At 38.2% G+C, this 19,549-nt stretch overlaps 1 protein-coding gene across 6 annotated transcripts in view; it reads right to left on the minus strand.

Annotated features, from left to right (window-relative positions):
* BCAR3 (BCAR3 adaptor protein, NSP family member) overlaps nt 1–19,549 on the minus strand; it is a 109,805-nt gene that overhangs the window by 60,884 nt on the left and 29,372 nt on the right. The window contains exon 1 of one of the 6 annotated variants that reach the window (XM_048067042.2): nt 3,162–3,338. The exons of 2 other annotated variants lie outside the window; for them this stretch is intronic. Coding sequence is in view for 1 of the 4 variants with exons in the window: in XM_067001614.1 (XP_066857715.1) it covers nt 764–854 (91 nt within the window). In the remaining 3 variants the exon portion in view is untranslated. 3 more of the 6 variants (XM_048067043.2, XM_013186589.3, XM_067001614.1) reach the window with 3 other exon arrangements.

The raw sequence follows: 19,549 nt of genomic DNA on the forward strand, positions 1-19,549 counted from the left end.
GAATATCTCAAATACTTTAACGTATGATTCAAAGAATGTTTGACTTTGCTAGAGATAGAACCCCTGGCAGTTTTACTCCCTAAGAGACAGTGAACTTTAAATATCTGTCATCACGCAGTCAACAATGGAAATAGTAGAAATTATAGCGGAAGGAGAGACCAAAAGTAACTTAAATGTCCACATTGCTATTTGTCAAAACGCAGCATTTAACAGAACAGAGCACTTCAGAAGTCATACATGTTTCCTCTAACTGGATACAAACAAGACTGATTCATGCCACTATACCGGTACAAATGCTGTATGATTTTGTATTTTTATAGAGAATTCAATTTCTCTTTCTTCAGTCTGTAATTAGGGAAAGTATAAGGCAGAAGTATAATTGGCAGAAGTCAGATTCTGCATTCAGAGAACTGGAGGGCATGAACTGTTTCCAGGTAATTTGTGGTATGTCCTGTCTTTTTGTTATGAATGGGAATGAGGGAACACTAAGTCATCTTTAAAATCAACATGGCCTTTAGGAAACCATATGAGATCAGACACAGAATAAAATACCTATCTGGTGGGCAAGACCAAACATGAACCAAGCTCTAATCCAATGGGGTGTGCGTCTCTTCACATCATTGCTCAAAACCAAAGAGAACCATATAAACAATGAAACAAAAAAAACTTCCTTTGCTCAAAAATAATATACAGAAATCCTTCTGTTTATGTCCTTTTAGCTTTGGGATGCAAACACAAACTTTCCGGCTCAGTTTTCACATACTTGCCAATGCAGTTTGCAGTCCAAAGCATTCTGAAGCTCCGTTCAACCTGACACAGGTACAAGAACAAGCAGCCCTCCCAGCCCACAACATAGCACAACTGGTGCCAATGGTTGCTACTTCATTGTTTCAGCACACTGGAGGAGGGTAAAGGAAGGAAAAGGAATCTCCACTTTGGCCTCAGAGATTCGTGAACAGCATAACAAACAGACCATGTACATGGTCATGCTAATGGAAGTCTCATAAAAGGGAACTGAAAAGCAATTTCCGAGCTCTGAATCAGACTCTCAAGCTATCTCAAAACTCTGCATTATAACTACGTCAGTTTTGGACATTAAAAGATTCACACTTCTCTCAAAGCCTTACTGATCTAACAAGGAGAATCCCCTGGACTTCAGACTCACTTAAGTCTATACCTGTTGCTTATATCACCCGTGGTACAGCACTTGACTCAGTTTTACCACTGTTTTATCATTATATATATTATGAAGCTAAGAGGGTTGAAAATAGTTCAATACATCCAGTCAAAAACTGCCTTATGTTCTCTAGTCTTTATGGGATGTAGTCAACTTTTATGAAAACCATACTTACTTTTGACACAGTACATTTCCTTACAAGTTTCCTCCATCTTCCCTCCCTCCCTCCAAAACAGTAACAGGAAATTATGAGGAGTGGGATATAAAACTCTTCTCTTGCCGTTGAGCTACTTGGTACATTTACATGTGCTATGGATATCCATGTGAGAACTAAAGAAAGCAATCAATTTCAGTGGTAAAGAAAGCCAAGTTCAGGGAAAAAAGAAAAAAAAAAGAAAAAAAAAGATCAATTTCCTCAGATTTATTTTTTGTGTAGTAATAGAAAAACTTAGGGAAACACAAAAAGCATGACTGAAAAGCCACGAAAGTTAATATATTAGGGGAAGAAATTAAGTCAAAGCTAAAGCTGCTATAAACTGAAGGCAGATTACGTGTTGATTATTTCCCAAGAAGCAACTTAGAGTCTTTTTCATTTGTATAACAAAAGAGAGATTATTTCTGCTCCTAAAATGGCTATAACCTGTATTTTATGTTTTTTATTTTGTTTGTATTTTAAACAGGATAAACTTCTGCAGTAGCTGCTACAGCAAACAGGTCGCAGGACTTTGAGAAGAATATTAAGGTTCGAGAACCTACAGCCTGTTACGATAAGGAGAAATAGATTGAGAAAGCATACATGATAGTTCAAAGGCTTTAAGCTACTATCAGAAAATGCATGAGTCTGTCAAGCATCAAAAACTCTGCACCAGATTACAGACAGGTCAGTGCTTCCAAAGGCTCCTGAGTCATCAAACTCTTCTTGCTCTCCTTCTCTTTCCTTGTATATATGCATACAGACATCATTTCCCCCATACATCCTTGCACTGTAATCTGACAACATATTTTAAATGTGCTTTATAACTAGTACTCTCATGCAACAGAAAGCACGCAGAACATGAAAAAGTGATCACTGAAGAGTTCTCAAGAATAAACAAGTACAGATCTCATCACTGGGCCTGTATTATAAAATTATCTCAGAAACTTACATGCCCAACCAGTCAGCCCAGTAATCCTGAAGCCTTAACTTGCAATAACCATTCTATCCCCATTTTGCTGGCAGAAGCAGACTTCACCAAGTGTCAAATCTAAGCGTTTTCAGCTAAAGCTTCAAAATACAAGCTTTTGTTCTTCCTCTCATATAGGAAGTCATTTATTTGCTTGCTGCTCTGTTCCTACGATTTTAGTACCAAAAAGAAGAAAAAACGACTCTAACTACAAACGAAATATTTCAAATTTTTTTTCAGCAGCAAATATGCGCTTTATTATATTAAACTAACAACCAACTTATCTAAATTGCAAATTTGGACAGAAAAAAAGAGCCTTTACATAAGCGCCTGAGAGAAAAAAAAGTAAAAAGAAGAGTATTTCCTTTCTCTGTCCTCAGCGAAGTACCTCGGTATCTCAAGCGCACCCTTTCTGCAGCTGGGCACCACTCGGCAGGTTCCCGCCGACCCCGCTGTAAGGCAGCCCGCGCCAGGGGCGGAGGCCCGGCCCTCCCGAGGCCCGCCGCCTCACGGCCGCCAGGGCCGGGGCTGCCCGCCGGGACCCGCGGCTGTGGCTGAGCGCCAGCTTTCCGTCCTCCGCCCCGAGCAACGCGCCGTCCCGCAGTTACCGGTCCCACCGCGCCGGCTCCCTTGGGCACAGCCGAGCTTCTGTCGCGGTGCCGGGCGCTCAGGGCGAGCTCACAGCCAGCGAGCCGGGACGTGCCGGAGAACCGCCCCGCCGCGGCGGCAGCTGGCGACAACCGCCCCAAAGGGGACTCCGCCGCAGCCTCCCCCGAGCGCCCCACCGCGGACCTGGCTCCGCGCCTCTCCACGGGACTCACCTCAGGCACCGCGCCCGGCTGCCGGGCGCCCCTCACCTGCTGCCGCGGGCCGGGCCGCCTGGGGCTGCGGCTGGGGCTGGGGCGCTGCGAGCGGCGGTTGCCGGTCCCGGCCACACCCTCCGAGGCCCCGCCACGCCAGGCGCTGACATGCGGTCACCTCCCCGGGCCTTGTTTCATGGCTTTAACAACTCGGCTGCCGGAATTTCTGCCACTAAACCAGGGTTGCAAGTCGAAAAGTAACAGTTTCCCAAATGCACCCGCTGACGGACAATTCGGAGTGCATTGCTCACTTTCCACGCACAAGTTACTGACTTTAGCAGACTTCCCCTCATCCCACCATGTCACATGAAGTTATCTGTACAACAGGGTCGTGGTATGAAACATACTTTCTAACACAAAGATTCAACTATCTGCAGAGGATCAGGCACTAGTAACAGACTGGCCATAGACAGCAAACACACCGCCCTCTCCTTTCACACAACCACAAATGCCAAGTTGTCGTTATGCCATGAAGAACAGCACAGCCTGACATCGGATCCACAAGTGCCCAACCCACTCCCCTCTACCTTTTCAGTATCACCTTTAAGACATGTATTCAAGTCACCCATCTCCTTTCCCCAGGTAATCCCATTTATTGCTTGTTTCAGTCCAGACACGGCCTGTGCATGCGTACATGTACAAACCACAGCCTTCCCTGTGACAGATTGCTCCTATCGGTCCAAGCCAAGACTATTTAGCCACCATGTATGTTGCAGAATTAAGTACTGCGAGAGGAAATTTCTTGGAAAAGTCTGAGAAATCAAGAAAACTCAAGTAAGATGGTTAGTTTAATACAATAAAAAAACAAATGTAGAGAGAACTCAAATATGCGGTAGAGGAAGAAGAGTGGAGAAAAATAGAAGAATGGAAAAATAAATTTGTCTAACATTCTAAAGTAAAGGAAGCTCACAGTGGCATTTCTGACTGGTGCTTCCCTCCCCATCGCAATTCCACTTTGGTTCCGTTAAGGAAGGTGTGAGCAGTAGGAAAACATTATTATTTATTATACAGTATTGCCACACCCCTTTTACAGTAACTACTTCAAAAACAGTTAAGTTTAGGTAAAAAAGTAAAAGATGACAGTTTCCTGAAGGATTCATTCCCTTGTGGTAGGAAGTAACTCACCACTGGTGGCATGCTGATGGACACAGACAGCTACACCTTCATACCTATTTCATCCCAAATTACAGAACATTACAACGTTATACTGACACTGAACAAAACCTTGAAGTTACAATCTAAATTCAAACTGTTCTCACACAAACTGAGGCCTAAACCCACTTAATCTTTTTTCAACAAAGGTTTTCCCAAATGCAATGACATTTAAGATACTGATGAACTAGGAACACTGGCAAATCTGGGATAGCTGATGGCAAGCTGTGATGGTAGCTTGTCATTGCCAGTTGTGCAAAATCAGGTAAGTACTGAGGACAGGAAAATCAATATAAACCATAAACATTTCAGCCACAGTGGCAGATTCCAGAATGTCATGCCATGAGGAACAATCCATGGGGATTTCCCATACGATATTTCAGGCACAATCTTTCTTCAAAATACAGCTGTGGGAGGGAGGGGAAGAGCAGGGAGAGGGGGAAAGGAACCCAAACCACCAGAATGTGATCCTGTCCTGGACAACAAAATGTCTCACTATGTCCTGTGCAAGAAAAATATAATTATAGTGAGAACATAGAAAGAAGAGTTGAGACACTTGGATTACGCTTTTCGTTCTAATGTTCTGATGAATCCACTTACCTCCTGTAAGTTTTTTCTAACATACATCACAGTCGTAAATATATTCACAGGAAAGACCATATAGTACTTTTTCAGTTATCATAAAAGCATAAAGGTCAGAAAAGACCTCCAAGATCATCTGGTCCAACCGTCCCCCTACCACCAATATTACCGATTAAACCATGTCTCTGAGTACCACAAGATCGAGTGAAACACACTACGTAAGTGCACACTAGTATTTCCCTTATTGCATAAAGGAAAAGGTCTTGCTTCTACCATATCTTCTGCAGTTCACTGAAAAATCTCTAAAAATATCTAAAATATCACGCCAAAAATTCAGATCAGTTACCACATAATCATCAGTCACAACTTATTTATTGACAGATATGAAAAATCTCAGGGAATTTTCAGGCACTGCCATTACATAGGAAGTAATGTCATGGTTCATTGTCATGTTTTATGAATAAGACCTAGAAAAGCAGTAGTAATTTCCTTAGTAACATGACTGGGTGCTCAGTAATGGGACTAGTAGCTGGGCAGCCCTGCATAAACTGTGATTACTCTTGCATGAGTCATTACATCCTTTTCCTAGGCGTTTTATTCTATCTTCAAATGAAACTGAAAATTGGTCTTTGTCTTCTTACATGACAATTTACATAACACATCCTTGTACATTTTCGATACAAAGCTTTCAAAGAAAATTTGCCTGCAACCTGTGAGAATGATTCATAGGGCTGCAGACACTAGCTGCACAAAATTACTGTGAGTTGTCACATTAAGTTACTGAGTTATTTTGAATTAAGTTAGATTAGATTCCTTGCTGAAAAATTTTTGGTGTTTTCACATTTTATTAAATCTACTTCAGAAATGGGTTTACTGAGATGTCAGCTGAAGTCTGAAAGTAGTAATGCCCTGAAACAACCGCAGCACCTCTGTCAAGCCCTCCCTATCAGTATTCCATGCTGACCTGCCTTAGCCCTTAATCGTCTGTTTATCTACATGGCATCATGTTATCTCTTTATCACCTTGCCACAAAACTTTTAGTGGTGAATCACTGTACTTCACAACATCAGCTGGGGAAGGCTGAGAAACCAGCAGTGTGCTGACCATCGCTGGCCACACATCACACACAGCTGTGGCCTTGTATGGTCACCCTTGACTTCTACTTTATGAAGAAAAGGAGTATGTACAGGTGTATCTTTCCACCTAATGCAAAGACACCTATACAAATCTGAACAGGTAAGTGAGGAGGAACATAACTGGGGCCCAAGACAGTCCCAAGACTTATGCTATTGTAGCTTGCTTACTTTAATTGTGCTAAGAATTGGGTACTTAGTTCATGAAAGATCATTTTCAAAATGAAAATGGCTGGCTCACAGTTGCAACCAGAGGTGATGCAAGGAAACAGGAGAATTCATTGAAACTTTTCAGTTTAACCTTAAAACATCATAATTCCTTCCTAAAACATCTGGGAGGAAATCTGTCTATTCCAAAAGCAATGCTGTTCAGCTACAGTGATAAAATGCAGAAGTAACTACACAAGATGAGGACATGGTATGCAAGGATTGCTCACACAGCAGTTCTTGTGAATTTCCTAATAAACAAAAGTCAAAGCAAGTTTCTACTGTAGACTTTTCTTAGAAGAGAAAGGGCCCAAACAAACAAAATGTTACATGCCCTCTACTCCCACAAACACCACATGGAAAAAAATAATGCTCAGCATAACTGTTGGCTAGGAAATCAAATTAACTTGCTGGTAATTTTCAAATTAATGGAAGACGTATCAAGCTCAAGCTAAATTAGAATGAAAATACCAAAATGGGACAAATGCGCACATCTGAAAGTCTCACGATATTTAGTCAATATTTAGCTTGAAAACTATGAGCAATAGCAACAGTAAAATTTGCCCTGGTTGCCAACTGAAATGGACAAGGTTAGCCAGCAGCTCTCCAGACCTCCAGGAGAAAGTTACCAACACCCAGTCTTGCTATTTGGTCTTAGTCCTGGAGACATTAGGTGTTCCAGAAGCTTTTGAGAGCCATCTGTTATGAGTGAGAGTCAAGAAGCCTTTGCGAACCCTAGCTTCAAAACACTTTGCAAGCAGGTATGTCCCATAGCTGATCATCCTGGAAATAATGCTGTAGTAAAGCAGGAGAGTTTGAGGAGTTATATAAACCTGACCTAATTCAGTGACAAACTGGAGCATGAGCATGCTCTGGCTTGCTGAAGTTTCTGGCTTCAGCACATTTAACTTCTGCAGCCCTAGAGGAGTGCAGATTGGGTTCATAATAACACCAGATGTCTGATCCTCATTCACTACTGGCTAAAAACTTCACTTTCGATAGATCAGTATTTTCTGGTAGGAACTGGTTTACTGCTAAACCCCTCTAATCTGCAGCTCACATAAGTGAGTCTTAAATGAGAAAGAAACTGAAAATTTTGGAAGGATTTTCACTGTGGCTATCAGAAATTTTCAGAGCTGCTTGCTGCTGAATTGTGTGTGCCATGAATCAGCTAGTATCAACCATTGCTAGAACCAAAAAACTGAGTACAATACAGCCCTTGCCAGATAAAATAAAAATAAATATGATCTTTAACTATCAATTAGTAAATCCACTCTACACTATAAAAATAAATGATTGCACATATTCTGTGACAATAACATGTTCACCACTACCACCTCCAAACTTCAGTTTGGCATTGACAATCACGTCAAAAAACTTGAGCTTGCATTGATTAGATAGACCTGTTGCAGAAGCAGGAAACATGGGACTAAAACTGCATCAAAACTGTTTTTCTTTTGTTGACTAGTTTTGGTAAATGACATTAAACTAGAAGACAATACCAGAAAGAAGCTATGCAAGGTTTTATGGGTTCCTTTCACCAGAGGGTCTATTTTCCTCTTTTTCAATCTAGCAGTGGAAGAACTGTTACTGTGGAGCTAAGACTTCCTTGTAAGGTTCTGTTTTTTCATGTTTCTGTTAAAAGTCTCAAATACAAGAGAATTAACAGCCTCTCTTCGAATGTGACAGATGTTGAAGAGTTTCGTTTAGAACATAAACCAACATAAAGAAAAGGATAAATAGAAGGCCAGAAAGCAGCCCTAAAAAAGTTGAAACTTTCAAGGGATGAAATACAGTGAGATGTGTGTGTTTACACACTTTGTAACAGCATCTACATTTCTGAGCTCCTTAAACAGAAATCCCAAAAACCTGCAAATCCTTATCTCTCTCACTGAGAGCGAAATAGACCACACAGGTAGCAATATCACCTCTATTACGCAGATGAAAGTGTTTAAAGCAGCCTCCTCTTCATTTACTGGCAAAGCCACCAAAATACTTAAGCACTAGTCTGGAATCTGCCAGGTTGACACTACATACCACTGCTCCAAATGACTCTGGTTGTGTTTGCATTGTTTCAAACCGAAGCAAAAAAGAAAGAATGAGCAAAAGGGCTTTATCTGAGAGAGACAAAGGCAAGATATCTGGGCTTAAAAAGGCAACACCAGTTATGGCTTTATGCCGATTATTTCAGCCTTCTGATAAAAATACATAAGGAAATCCCTCGATTATTTTACCTTTTTTTTTTTTTTTAAGCTGTACTGTTCTCTGTTGATATTGTCCCTAGCACAAGTGAAACTCTGCATTGCTCACTCATCTTCCCTCTTATCAGCACACATCTTAGGTCTTATGTATCATGAATGAGAGGGAGAAAACTCACACGGTAAGAAATCACTTCAAATTTAATTTTACACTATGCAGCAGGGCAAGAAATAGAACATATTCAGAAAAGGTCGTTTAAGAATTGAAATGCAAACCATCTTTTCCCCAGCAAATGCAGGAAATTATGTTGCGTTAATTACATTTCACCTAATTGAGGTTTTGCATATTATTTTGTATTCACCCACAGTAAATTATGTCAATGCTTAGATTTTCTTTAATCTACTAAGGCTGACCTTCTTTGTATGACAAATAAAATTACAAAGGTTCTAAAAATATATCCTACTAAAAGTGCAATCTCTTTGTAGAAAAAAACCAATACAAGCATAAGACAAAAAGGAAAGATTCTTTATACTGTTAGCCACTCAAAGGAAAACACTCAAAGATGCTAATGAAATCATACTGAGCCATAAAATGCTATTAATTAGAATTCAGCTCAGTAAGAGAAGACACTGGGGGAAAAAAAAAAAGTTCTAGCTCTTGGAATGCCTTGTAAAATACTTCTTGTCACTTTGCATTTTATACATCTTTGCATTCATAACTCAACCAAAAATGCACAGAAAAGTGCATCATGAATACTTATGAATGTAAACAAACATTTTAACAGCCAAATGATGCAAAAAATATATAAATTCATGCGGATAAACAAACCAAGAAACATCTTCCATGCCTGGCAAAATCCAAGGTAATTTTTAATGAAGCTATTTCTAGATGAGGTTATTTCCAGGCTTCTTTGCAATGCCAAACACACATTTCTAAGACTGCAAAAGGTGCTGGATTGCAGCTGAGAACATTCCTATAAGCATAGATGGAAGCACAGTCCCTACTTTGTAGTACTTGGGAGTGCTACGTGAATTTTGGATTCATCTTGGTTCCATACTGGGACATGCCAAGGCAAGAGGCAGGCCCCACCCTCTGGCTCCAAAATTGCCCTGAACAGAAAACAAAAAATGCATCTGAAAGGAGTCATAGCCTGCTATGAACACAAGAATAAATGCCAGCCTAGGCGGCAGGACAACAGGGTTTCGAATGTACTGCAGTGCACATCAAAACGTAAGTGATGACACAGACAAAAGGACTGTGGAAAGATGTGTGGAAAAGGACTGTGAAAGATTATTTATGGCTCTCAACATTCATACCTTTTTGTTACTTCTTTTTTGTTAGATGTTCAGGGGCTGAGAAAGCATTCTGGGAAAGCATCACTATGGGTTGGAGTGCTTTTGTGTTTTACTTGACATCTACTTTGCCACTATCAGATACAAGATACCAGACCTGAGCAGCTATCAGTTGGACTCAGTACACAGCCATTTCTGTGATCTGTTCATGGAACAGCATTAGGAACTATGTGCATAACTGGTAACATTTCTGCACTTAGGAAGAAAGTTTGCAGAAATTGGAAGAACCTTTCCACTTGTGTACTTTGGTTTGCAGGCAAATCATAAAATCATAGAAAGGTTTGGGTTAGAAGGGACCTTAAAGATCATCTAATTCCACCCCGCTGCCATGGGCAGGGACGCCTCCCACCAGACCAGGTTGCTCACAGCCCCATCCAGACTGACCTCGAACACCTCCAGGGATGGGGCATCCACAGCCTTTCTGGGTAACCTGTGCCAATGCCTCACCACACACACAGTTTTTTACACACAGTTAATTACCCACAAGTCATCCGTCCATCAAATCTGCATGTCTCCAATTTAGAGACAAGGATGTCATGCAGGACAGTGTCAAATGCTTTGCACAAATCCACAAATCCAAATAAAATACAACAATAAGCCCTAAGCAAAAAAATGAGATCATCATGATTTAGAGAAGAGAAAACACTTTCTTGAAATTTGGAAGGCTGTGCTCAAAAGAAGAGATTTAATGTTCCAGGCCAACTGCAGATGTAGCTTTTAGGCCTAACTTCATTCTACCAGCTGCCAACTCTTGCTGAGTGGTCTGCTAACAAGTCAGTCATCATAAGACAGCTCTACAATCAACAACAAAGATATAGACAGCTACACAGGGCAACTCAAATTCAAAGCGGACTGAATTATTGACTGAATTTTTCTGTCTCTAAGAACTAGAGCATAGAATGACTCGCCTCCCAGTGCAGCAACTTTGGCTGTGGTTTCCATTTAAGCAGCATTGCTGTTTCAGCCACCAGGGCTTAGCTCTGCTGTTTCTTCCCTGGCCATTCATACTTGGAGTGTTTACACAGCTGAACAGTGAACTGGGATGAGGACTTGATCTGGATAAACATGAGGTGAAAAAAAGTTGTTTTTCAGCAAGTTGTTTTTCACCTAACTGGATTCACCTCACAGCCACAGGATAGTTTTGCTGACAACAAAAGGAATGATACAGAAATGGGAAAAAGCAGCTAAAGAAAAGCTAAAGAGGGCACAGACTGCTTATTTTGGCATTCTGGAACCCCAACTTACATTTAAGGCCAGGAATCAATGGCACGGAAGCCTTTAAGTTTTCTAATACAGACAAAAAATATCACAGCCCAGCTACGATTAAAATATCATAATCAAAGCACTTGACCCACTATAAAATTCATTCTGCTGGACTGAAGTTGTTTAACAATTTCGAATAGTTATTTTTGTAATAATTAGCTAGCATCACTCATGTCAAATCAGTTATTCTAATCACTTCCCTCCCATTGGCTGTTGTAAAGATAGCATAAAAGCATAAAGGTAGTGACCTTCGTATTGTGTACTCTGCCTAATTCAACAGATATGTGATCACGTGCACGTATTTGATCCAGGTCAAATGTGCTGCTGGGCATTATGTCAGTGCATAGATCTTGGTATTAATTACCGTGGAACCATAGCCTGAGTACCTCGAGTTAAACAGGATGAATCCAAATCTTAGCGTACTGAAGCATGTTCTGTTAAAAGTAGTTTCAGAACCAGGTATGACTTTAGAAAACAAAGTGTTTTAACAAGATTTTCCAAAACTTAACTTTGATATACAAGGAAATGATTAGACCTGTAAAATTAACCTTGTGAAAATGCTTGCATATTAAAGTGATTTATCACATCAGCCACTGCCTGGAAACTGTTGAACCAGCAACAAATACAATGCTGTTGTTTAAAGCTCAATTTTAAGCAAACAGAATAATATATCTTGCGCTCTGTACTGGCTTAACTTTTAATAAGACATTAATATTTAATAGATCTTTTTTAAATGTTTTTTTTTTTCCTAATGTCTGACCTCAGTTCAGTACTGGAAAAGAAGCATTACAGTGTAACTGATTAGGCACTCTGCTCCTAGACACAGCACTCTGTCAAAGACAGACAGAAAACAAAAACATGTCATAATAGGCTGGAGACTAGATAACAAGCATTAGTCCCTACTGTGAAAACAAAACAGTCTGCAGTTATGTTTGACTGACTGAACTGATCTGTTCTGCAGCCTTCCCAGAATTCTTTAATACAATAGGAAAAGCCATCTAGGATGTAAATATCCTGGTGTAAACAGAAGTCAGAGATTAATATGGCACTATTTTTCAAGCACATAGTTCAATTATACACTTAATTGTTTCATTAGCCAAAGCCAGAGAGTGAATAAAAACATTGCTTACACAGAAAAATATGAAACACCAATATTTTTATGACAGCTTAAAGAACTCAAGCACTTAACTGTCAAAAAAACATACGCATCACTTTATCACCTTGCAAGATGCATTTATGGGAATCACAAAATATACACTCGAATTTGGAGATAAAATTCTTGATTAAAATTCAAATTCACTGAAATCCACAGCAGTATAGCTACATTAGATTTAACACAATGTATCTGAAGCTGCCCAGTCAGAAGTTATACTAACAGAAATTGGAACATTCTAGTCAGTCGTTTGAACTGTTACAAACCTACCTATAAAACAATTCACCACATGAATGACAGTTTGAACAGTCCTTTCATCTGAAAAATGTTCCATTGAGAACTGTAATATATTCCTCACTCTGGTACCTGAAAAGGTTACAAAATACAGTCCCCAAAACAAGTGGAAAATATCTAATTGAAATATGTCTGGTTTCACTACAGAAAACAACTTGAATGATTTCCCAGCCTTCCACAGTAGCAGTTACAAAAGTCATATTTATATTTTAAGAAAGTGAAACCAATGAATTGGAAGTTATATAATTATTAAACCATTTTCTGAACTCCTCAGAAAAGACTGAGAACATACACTAATCTACTTGAACACAAGTAGTTCTGGATTCTTCTAAAAACTTAGAGTAGCTAAAAACATTTTATGAATATCCTATTTCTACAGAGGCTCCAAAAGTCTTCTCACCTTGACCAAGAGAGGGGAAAAGCAGGAATGTTAGCTAAGTAAGTCACTGCTTCGTGTGAAATTTGTAAAAGTTCTAGGCCGTGATATTTAGAATTATTGGACAGACTGCATAATAATTGTATCTTGTTATCTATTCTCAAAATATCCTGCACAATGAGTCATAGTTGAATAACATCTCACTACATCCTTCCACTTAGAATAGAATGCCTTACGGGGCTTGTTCCAACTCTTACAAACCTGAGTAGAATGTTGATAGTGAACTGATAAAAGCATCATGAGAGCAGCAAGACATAGTGATCAAGTCTTAATTCATAGCAAAGTCCAAAATGGAAAAGGAGGGCAAGGGCTACCTGTAAAAGAACTCTTCCTCTCTCTTTACAAGACACGAGGTGGCACTTACACAAGATTGCTTGGTCTTGACCTTTTGCCTATGGTTTTTCTGAGTGAGGAACACAGATTCATGACATAGCCTTCTGTCAGTTATGGTCTGTTAATATTACTATATCTTATTAAGCTGAAGACTGAGAGAGTAATAGAAAGTGAAATGAAACTGAAAATAGAGGATTTTCTAAATGACAAGTTCTAAGAAAAGTACAGATTACAGTATTTTTTTTAAATCCTGCCAAAATCTCAAGGTTTAGCTATTCCTTTTATTGTCTGGGCAAAGTACCCCTGTAATCTGTACTCAGAGCAGTACCATAGGGTGAATCAGAGTATTAGTTTATCTTCTCTTTGCAACAAGAAAGCTGAAGTTGCCTTAACTCATTCTCTCAGTCATTAGGAGACAATGCGGAAATCTTTTTTTCCTACCTCCTTAAGCAGAAGAATATTGGAAACAATGGGTCTTCAGTGAACCCGATTTTCAATTCCCAATTTTCTAAGAACAATTCTAAGATCAACTTCTATGAGGTAGAGTAAGTCCTGTAGCCAGAGTAAAGAACATACTACACCTATCAGTCCAGAGTAATTGAAGTTTCTTTTGGACATTTTCACTGTTTCTGATACTGTAACCTAAGCAAGCGTAAGTGCATTCTGTGCTATATGGAGCCCCTATGTTGTGATAAGCTATGTCCTTGAAGGGATGAAAAATTTTTCTTTTAAAACATTAATTCATTATCCCTATTTTTTTTTTCATCAGAACGGAACTGGCCAAGATAACTGGAGAGTTGGTAAAAGCTAAGACTCCTCTGAATAAAAAACAAAAAAGGAAAGTGCTAGTGTGTCAACTGTATTTAAGCTAATGAAGGAAGGCCAATCTTAAAGCGAACTGAGACACATAATAATATTGGAAAGGAAGTTTTTGGATACTCAAGAGTTTTTACTGCAAATTAATACATAACAGGGGTTGTGACACTGTTTTGAATAAATGCATTTATCTGGAAATTTATGTTAAATAATCAAAACTGAACAATTCTCTTTTTCCCATTTATGTGCATAAAATCATTACTATTTTATTTCCAAAACAAGTTGCTGAATAACTCAAATAATTATTTTTGTACAAAATTTCAATTTGATGTTAATTCTTTAGAGCAAAAAGCAAATCTATTTAAAGTGGAAAGTTCATGATCAAATATTTCTTAATTTTACAATTATGTATTTTGACTGCGAATCAGATAGATAAATCTATGCAATATACTCCATTTTGTTACTCCAAAGTAACCCCCCAAGAGAAAACACACAAAGAGTACAAACACAATATGCCTGCTCTTTAAACTTTAACAAAAAGATTGTAAGGAGGAGCACAGAAAGGGTTGGTGTTTTTTCTGGTAAGGAACAGCATAAGCGCAGGGGAACAGTTGGAGCTTTTATAAACGCTTTTTTGATTTTTTTTTTTTTAAGAGGCTTTAAAGAACTTGCTTCATTTTTGCAGCAGACAACCATAATGTGTGAAAATTTTATTCATCAAGGAGAACAGTCTCCTGCCTTGAAGCCTTCTTCCTTCATTCCAGATCAAAAACACTTTCTGGTTCGGCTTAAGAACTAGCTAGAGCAGTTGACATTACAGCCAAGAAGTCTGGCTTCTACTGCTGTAAATTTACTACTTAGCTAAGAAGAATTTAATTCAAGACATTGTGCACCACTGTCCTCCTCAGCAAAATGGATAACAATCACCTTACCTTCTACTGCAGAGATAAAAACAACAACAACAACAAAAAAAAACACACAAAAGAAAACACAACACAATGTAAATAGTTATTAGTAATTATTTTTAAAGGTAGAAGACGTCAAAGGCAAGTACTCAGACTTCCAAGAATTTAGAAACAGTACAACATGTTTGCTAAGCATATCCCCAGCATTAAGCAGGTTACTAAGTATGTGAAGCCAGGGTAAGGCAGGCATTTTCTTAAATTATTATTTTTTTTTATTCAGGAAAATATACATTTGGAGGAACTAAGAAATGATAGAATGATTGTCCATGGAATGAAATCTACAGATATTGCAGAACTGAGATTCTGACTCATGGCCTTGAACTTAAAACAAGTCCATTGTATCCAAAACAAGACGCTAAGCCTATATTCAAGTTTTGCACTTCAGCAAAAACTTTTCAAAGCCAGCTTTCAGGCTAGGTTACCTGTGAACTATTTTTGCCCCCCCTCTTTTTTTTAAGTTCACTGTCAAAACAGCTGTCCGAAGATTCTGTATTACCATCTCCTGTGTTACAATGGTAGTGTGAGTCACATAGGAGCACATTAGGGAATGCTATTAAGTCTTACTGACTGAGTCCATTTGGGAAATTAGAAAAAGTCTTTTTCCTAGTTGTTACAAACTCTATATTTGAAGAACTCTGGTATACAAGCAGCACAGATGTGACAGAGAAACCAATTTTAATTAAACTTAAGTCTTATGAAACTTTGGTTAGTGACACACACATACACACACAAAAATTGGTTGAAAATTTGTTTAGAAATGAATCCAAGGCTATTTGGAATGGATGAGAATACACAGTTATACTTTTACATTTACTTTTTAGTTATGAATACAGAGAGAGAATTAAAACATGTCAAGTAGCATTTAACTGATGATATAGTATATGTCAATAAATTTGTACATTGATGATAAGAACTGAAAACACAAAAAGGACAATAGAGAGAAAATTTTGATCAAGTAAGACCTGTGGGAAAAAGGTCTTCTTAAGAATTTCTAAATAAGTTTCTAAGGATCTTCAAGATGACTTATGTAATGTAGTACTTACTCAACAGTGAAGACTACCTTTAAGCCACACTGCATCCATTTATCCATAAACCAACTTCATATAACAATTAACGTGTTTCTCAAAATTCTTACCTATATTATAAAGAAACTTATTTGTTCACTTTTGCAAAACAAAACTTATTTGTGTGCTCTGGTAAACATGCCCATTATTTACTATCTGAGATAGCTACTACTAAATTGGACAAGCAGCATTAGAAACAGTAAAATGTTAATTTTATCTAGCTGACTGGTAAGTGGCTGAATTTCACTGTGAGCCATAGCATACAGCTATGAAAGGTTGGTTTTATTTTCCCTTTTTTTTTTTTCCCTAAGACAAAATAAAGTGTTTTTTATTTTTTTTCTTCAAGTTGTACTATATCACCTTGCTTGAAATTTTTGCAAGGATTTTATTGAAAAAAAAAATCAGTTCTTACCTCTACACTATTGTATTGTTCAAAGAGCATGCAACATTCTGCAAGATCAAGTTGGGTCAGCCAGTTACAAATAGGTATATGCTTCATTATCTACTCCCTCACCTCACAGTGCATTTGACTCTGGGGAGAAGAAAAAAAAAGAAAAAAAAACACCTCCCTTTACAATTACTATCACTTATGAATATTAAATGACCGAACAACACAGAAAGCATGCAAGTCCTGTTATTATGGCCAAAGAGATTAATACTTTCTTGGTCACTTGGTAACAGGTAGTTATATATGCATTAAGAAGTATCTTATTTCACCATACCTAAATTGGTGGAAACATGACAACAGTTTATGACAATTGAGAGTCTGTTCAGGTCTACAATCACTTCATTGCTTCACTGTAATCCTCATACAAACAGAGGATGTTGATGGCTGCATTTCGTTTAGCTCTCATGGCTGAATTATCTTCTAGAAGACAAATCAACAGTCACGCAGTACTATAGTATCAATTAGAAAGTGCTCATTCTTTCTTCATAAAAGTGAAAAAGTGTTTGTGGTGGGTGTTCGCCCAAGATGAGAACACAGTCAAGGTCAACCAGTTATAGAGAACGTCTGTGACTAAAGCACCTGAGAGGTTTTTAGAACTTGGTTTCCATGATATTGTTGGTATTTAAGTTATCAGTAAGCAAAAATACTTTTTGCTACTTTTTCTCCTTTTCTACAACTTCTAAATTGATATAAAAGATAATAAAATATAAGATAAGATATAAGACAATAAGAGATAAGCATGAGGGACATGAGACAAAAGATAGACAGAGAAAATGTTCTCCCAGCATCAGTGTTCTGCGTAAACGGTTATGTAAGATCTACATAAGCAAACAATTAACCTTCCAAAAACTGCTGAGTTTATGAAGAGATTTCTTTTTGCAAGCTTGAACATATCCTAAATAAATTCATGGACGCCCAGTTCTAAATCTACAACTTGTGTCCTGAACATTTTGTATTGGAGCACTGATGCCAGAAGCAGGAACTGCTCATGTTCAGACATGCAGTATCTTCAATTTTACATCTTTGATACATCCTTTTATTTGAATATTTTCCTCTCACCCATAATTCAAGAAAAGGACTTGCTCATTAGTTTCGTATAAACTAACTAGAAGTATGACTTTCCAGCAGCTAACCACTTGTTTCAACACATCTCTCTACACCAAACATGTGAGAAAAAGCTGCCTGCAGGCTGACAAGTTATGGTCAGCAAAGAGCCTGCGGTGCTCTCTAACAGACAGAGAGGTTGTTTAGCACTTCTGTAAGTCTTGGAACAGTGGAAATGTGTTTAAGTTTTTTGATTAAATTAAATTAATCCAATGGGTAACTTCTCCCTTGGGTAGCAAGAAGAAAGGATGTTCTTATGACAGCACCCTGATCTACTGAATTGATCTTAGCTTTTACTACAGAAAAACAACCTGGAAATGTTTTAGGAACTCACAAAGAGTTGCGGTCATATGTATTGGAGCATATTTGAACCAAAAGCACAGTGAAAGGTGTTTTATATGTAGCTTTAAACCCAACTGCTCATATTGCAATGCTTTACTCTGACATTAATTTATTAGTTTTCTTCTTTCCCCTGTCACAATATGCCAGGACTATCAAATGATGCTACTGATAATTTTTGCTTGTTATGCTCCAGGCAAGGTAAGTGATATGCACTTATGTAGTCTTAATTCAGCTAAAGTTTTGTTAAATTAGCTTCATTGTAAATTTAATATACATACACACACATACATATATATATATATATTTTTTTTTTCCCAAAGACACAAAGGTCAAGTAATTCAAAATCTCTGTGTTATACAATAAGTATTCCAGGGACAACGATTCATACTCCTTTTTTCAGCCACTGGGGATTCAGGCCGCTCAGGAGTGGAGCAAGCCATACATCACGGTCTAATCCTGTCCTCAGAGTTACTAAGGTGAGCCAGTACAGCCAGGACACCAAGACAGTCAGCTATTTCATCTCACCTGGCAAGCCATATTTTCATACTTCCATGTTCAGGCTGAAAAGCGTTTTACCAGTACTTTCATTGTGACTTTTTTATGTTAACAAAATTGGTATGTTTTGAAATTACATTGATATCTGATTATTGATATGTATTGAAATTACAACTAGCCTGTTGCTGTGACACAATCATTTGTAAGGAAAAAATGAATTTAATGGGCACCTGCATGAGTAAAATTTGTAAGGAAAAAATGAATTTAATGGGCACCTGCATGAGTAAAATTTTCCATAAGGATTTTAATCGCTTAAACTTGGCATGCCTTCCTAGCTAGCTCCTTTGAATCAAGGGCCCACCAATTTTGTTTTCAGATGTACTCAGATGTATTTTAATTTTCAGACGTGCCCTGATTTCTCTCTGGCATCAGTGAAATCAAACCCTCAATGACACAGCATTGATAAAATTAATCTTCCCATACAACAGTCTATACACCTCATGACCTGTAATGAGGTATGAATACCACTGACCAAAGGTCCACTCTCTTTGCTGATCATAGCATCTTAACAATTTATGCTTAACTAAGCAATTTAGACAGCTATTTCCTGAATGTTCCATCACAACATATTTGAATGGCAGAAGGTTTCTGCAAACTGAGGAAACCTTGAAAAATGAGTTACAGAGATTCTGTGTACCTCACAAGAGCAATTCATTAAAAGCTATTGTGAGCAACAACTTCAGAGAAGTTTGGTAGAAGCTAGTTAGATTTCAGCAGGACAATTTTTAGATTTTAAAATAAGGATTTGTAGATTTCTAGACTCTGAACCTACACATCTAGGGAGGTGGTGTAGCAGTTTAGAAGGTAGTAATTTAAAAGTCAGGATATGCACAAGGACTCTGATCTTCCACTTGCAGAAAGAAACAAAACAATACAAATAATTTTACCAACCTATTAGCACCTCTTAATGAAAATCCGATTATTTTAATGGAAGTTTTACAAATGGTGTAA

Source organism: Anser cygnoides, chromosome 8 (assembly GCF_040182565.1).
Source record: "Anser cygnoides isolate HZ-2024a breed goose chromosome 8, Taihu_goose_T2T_genome, whole genome shotgun sequence".
In the NCBI taxonomy this organism is placed as follows: Eukaryota; Metazoa; Chordata; class Aves; order Anseriformes; family Anatidae; genus Anser; species Anser cygnoides.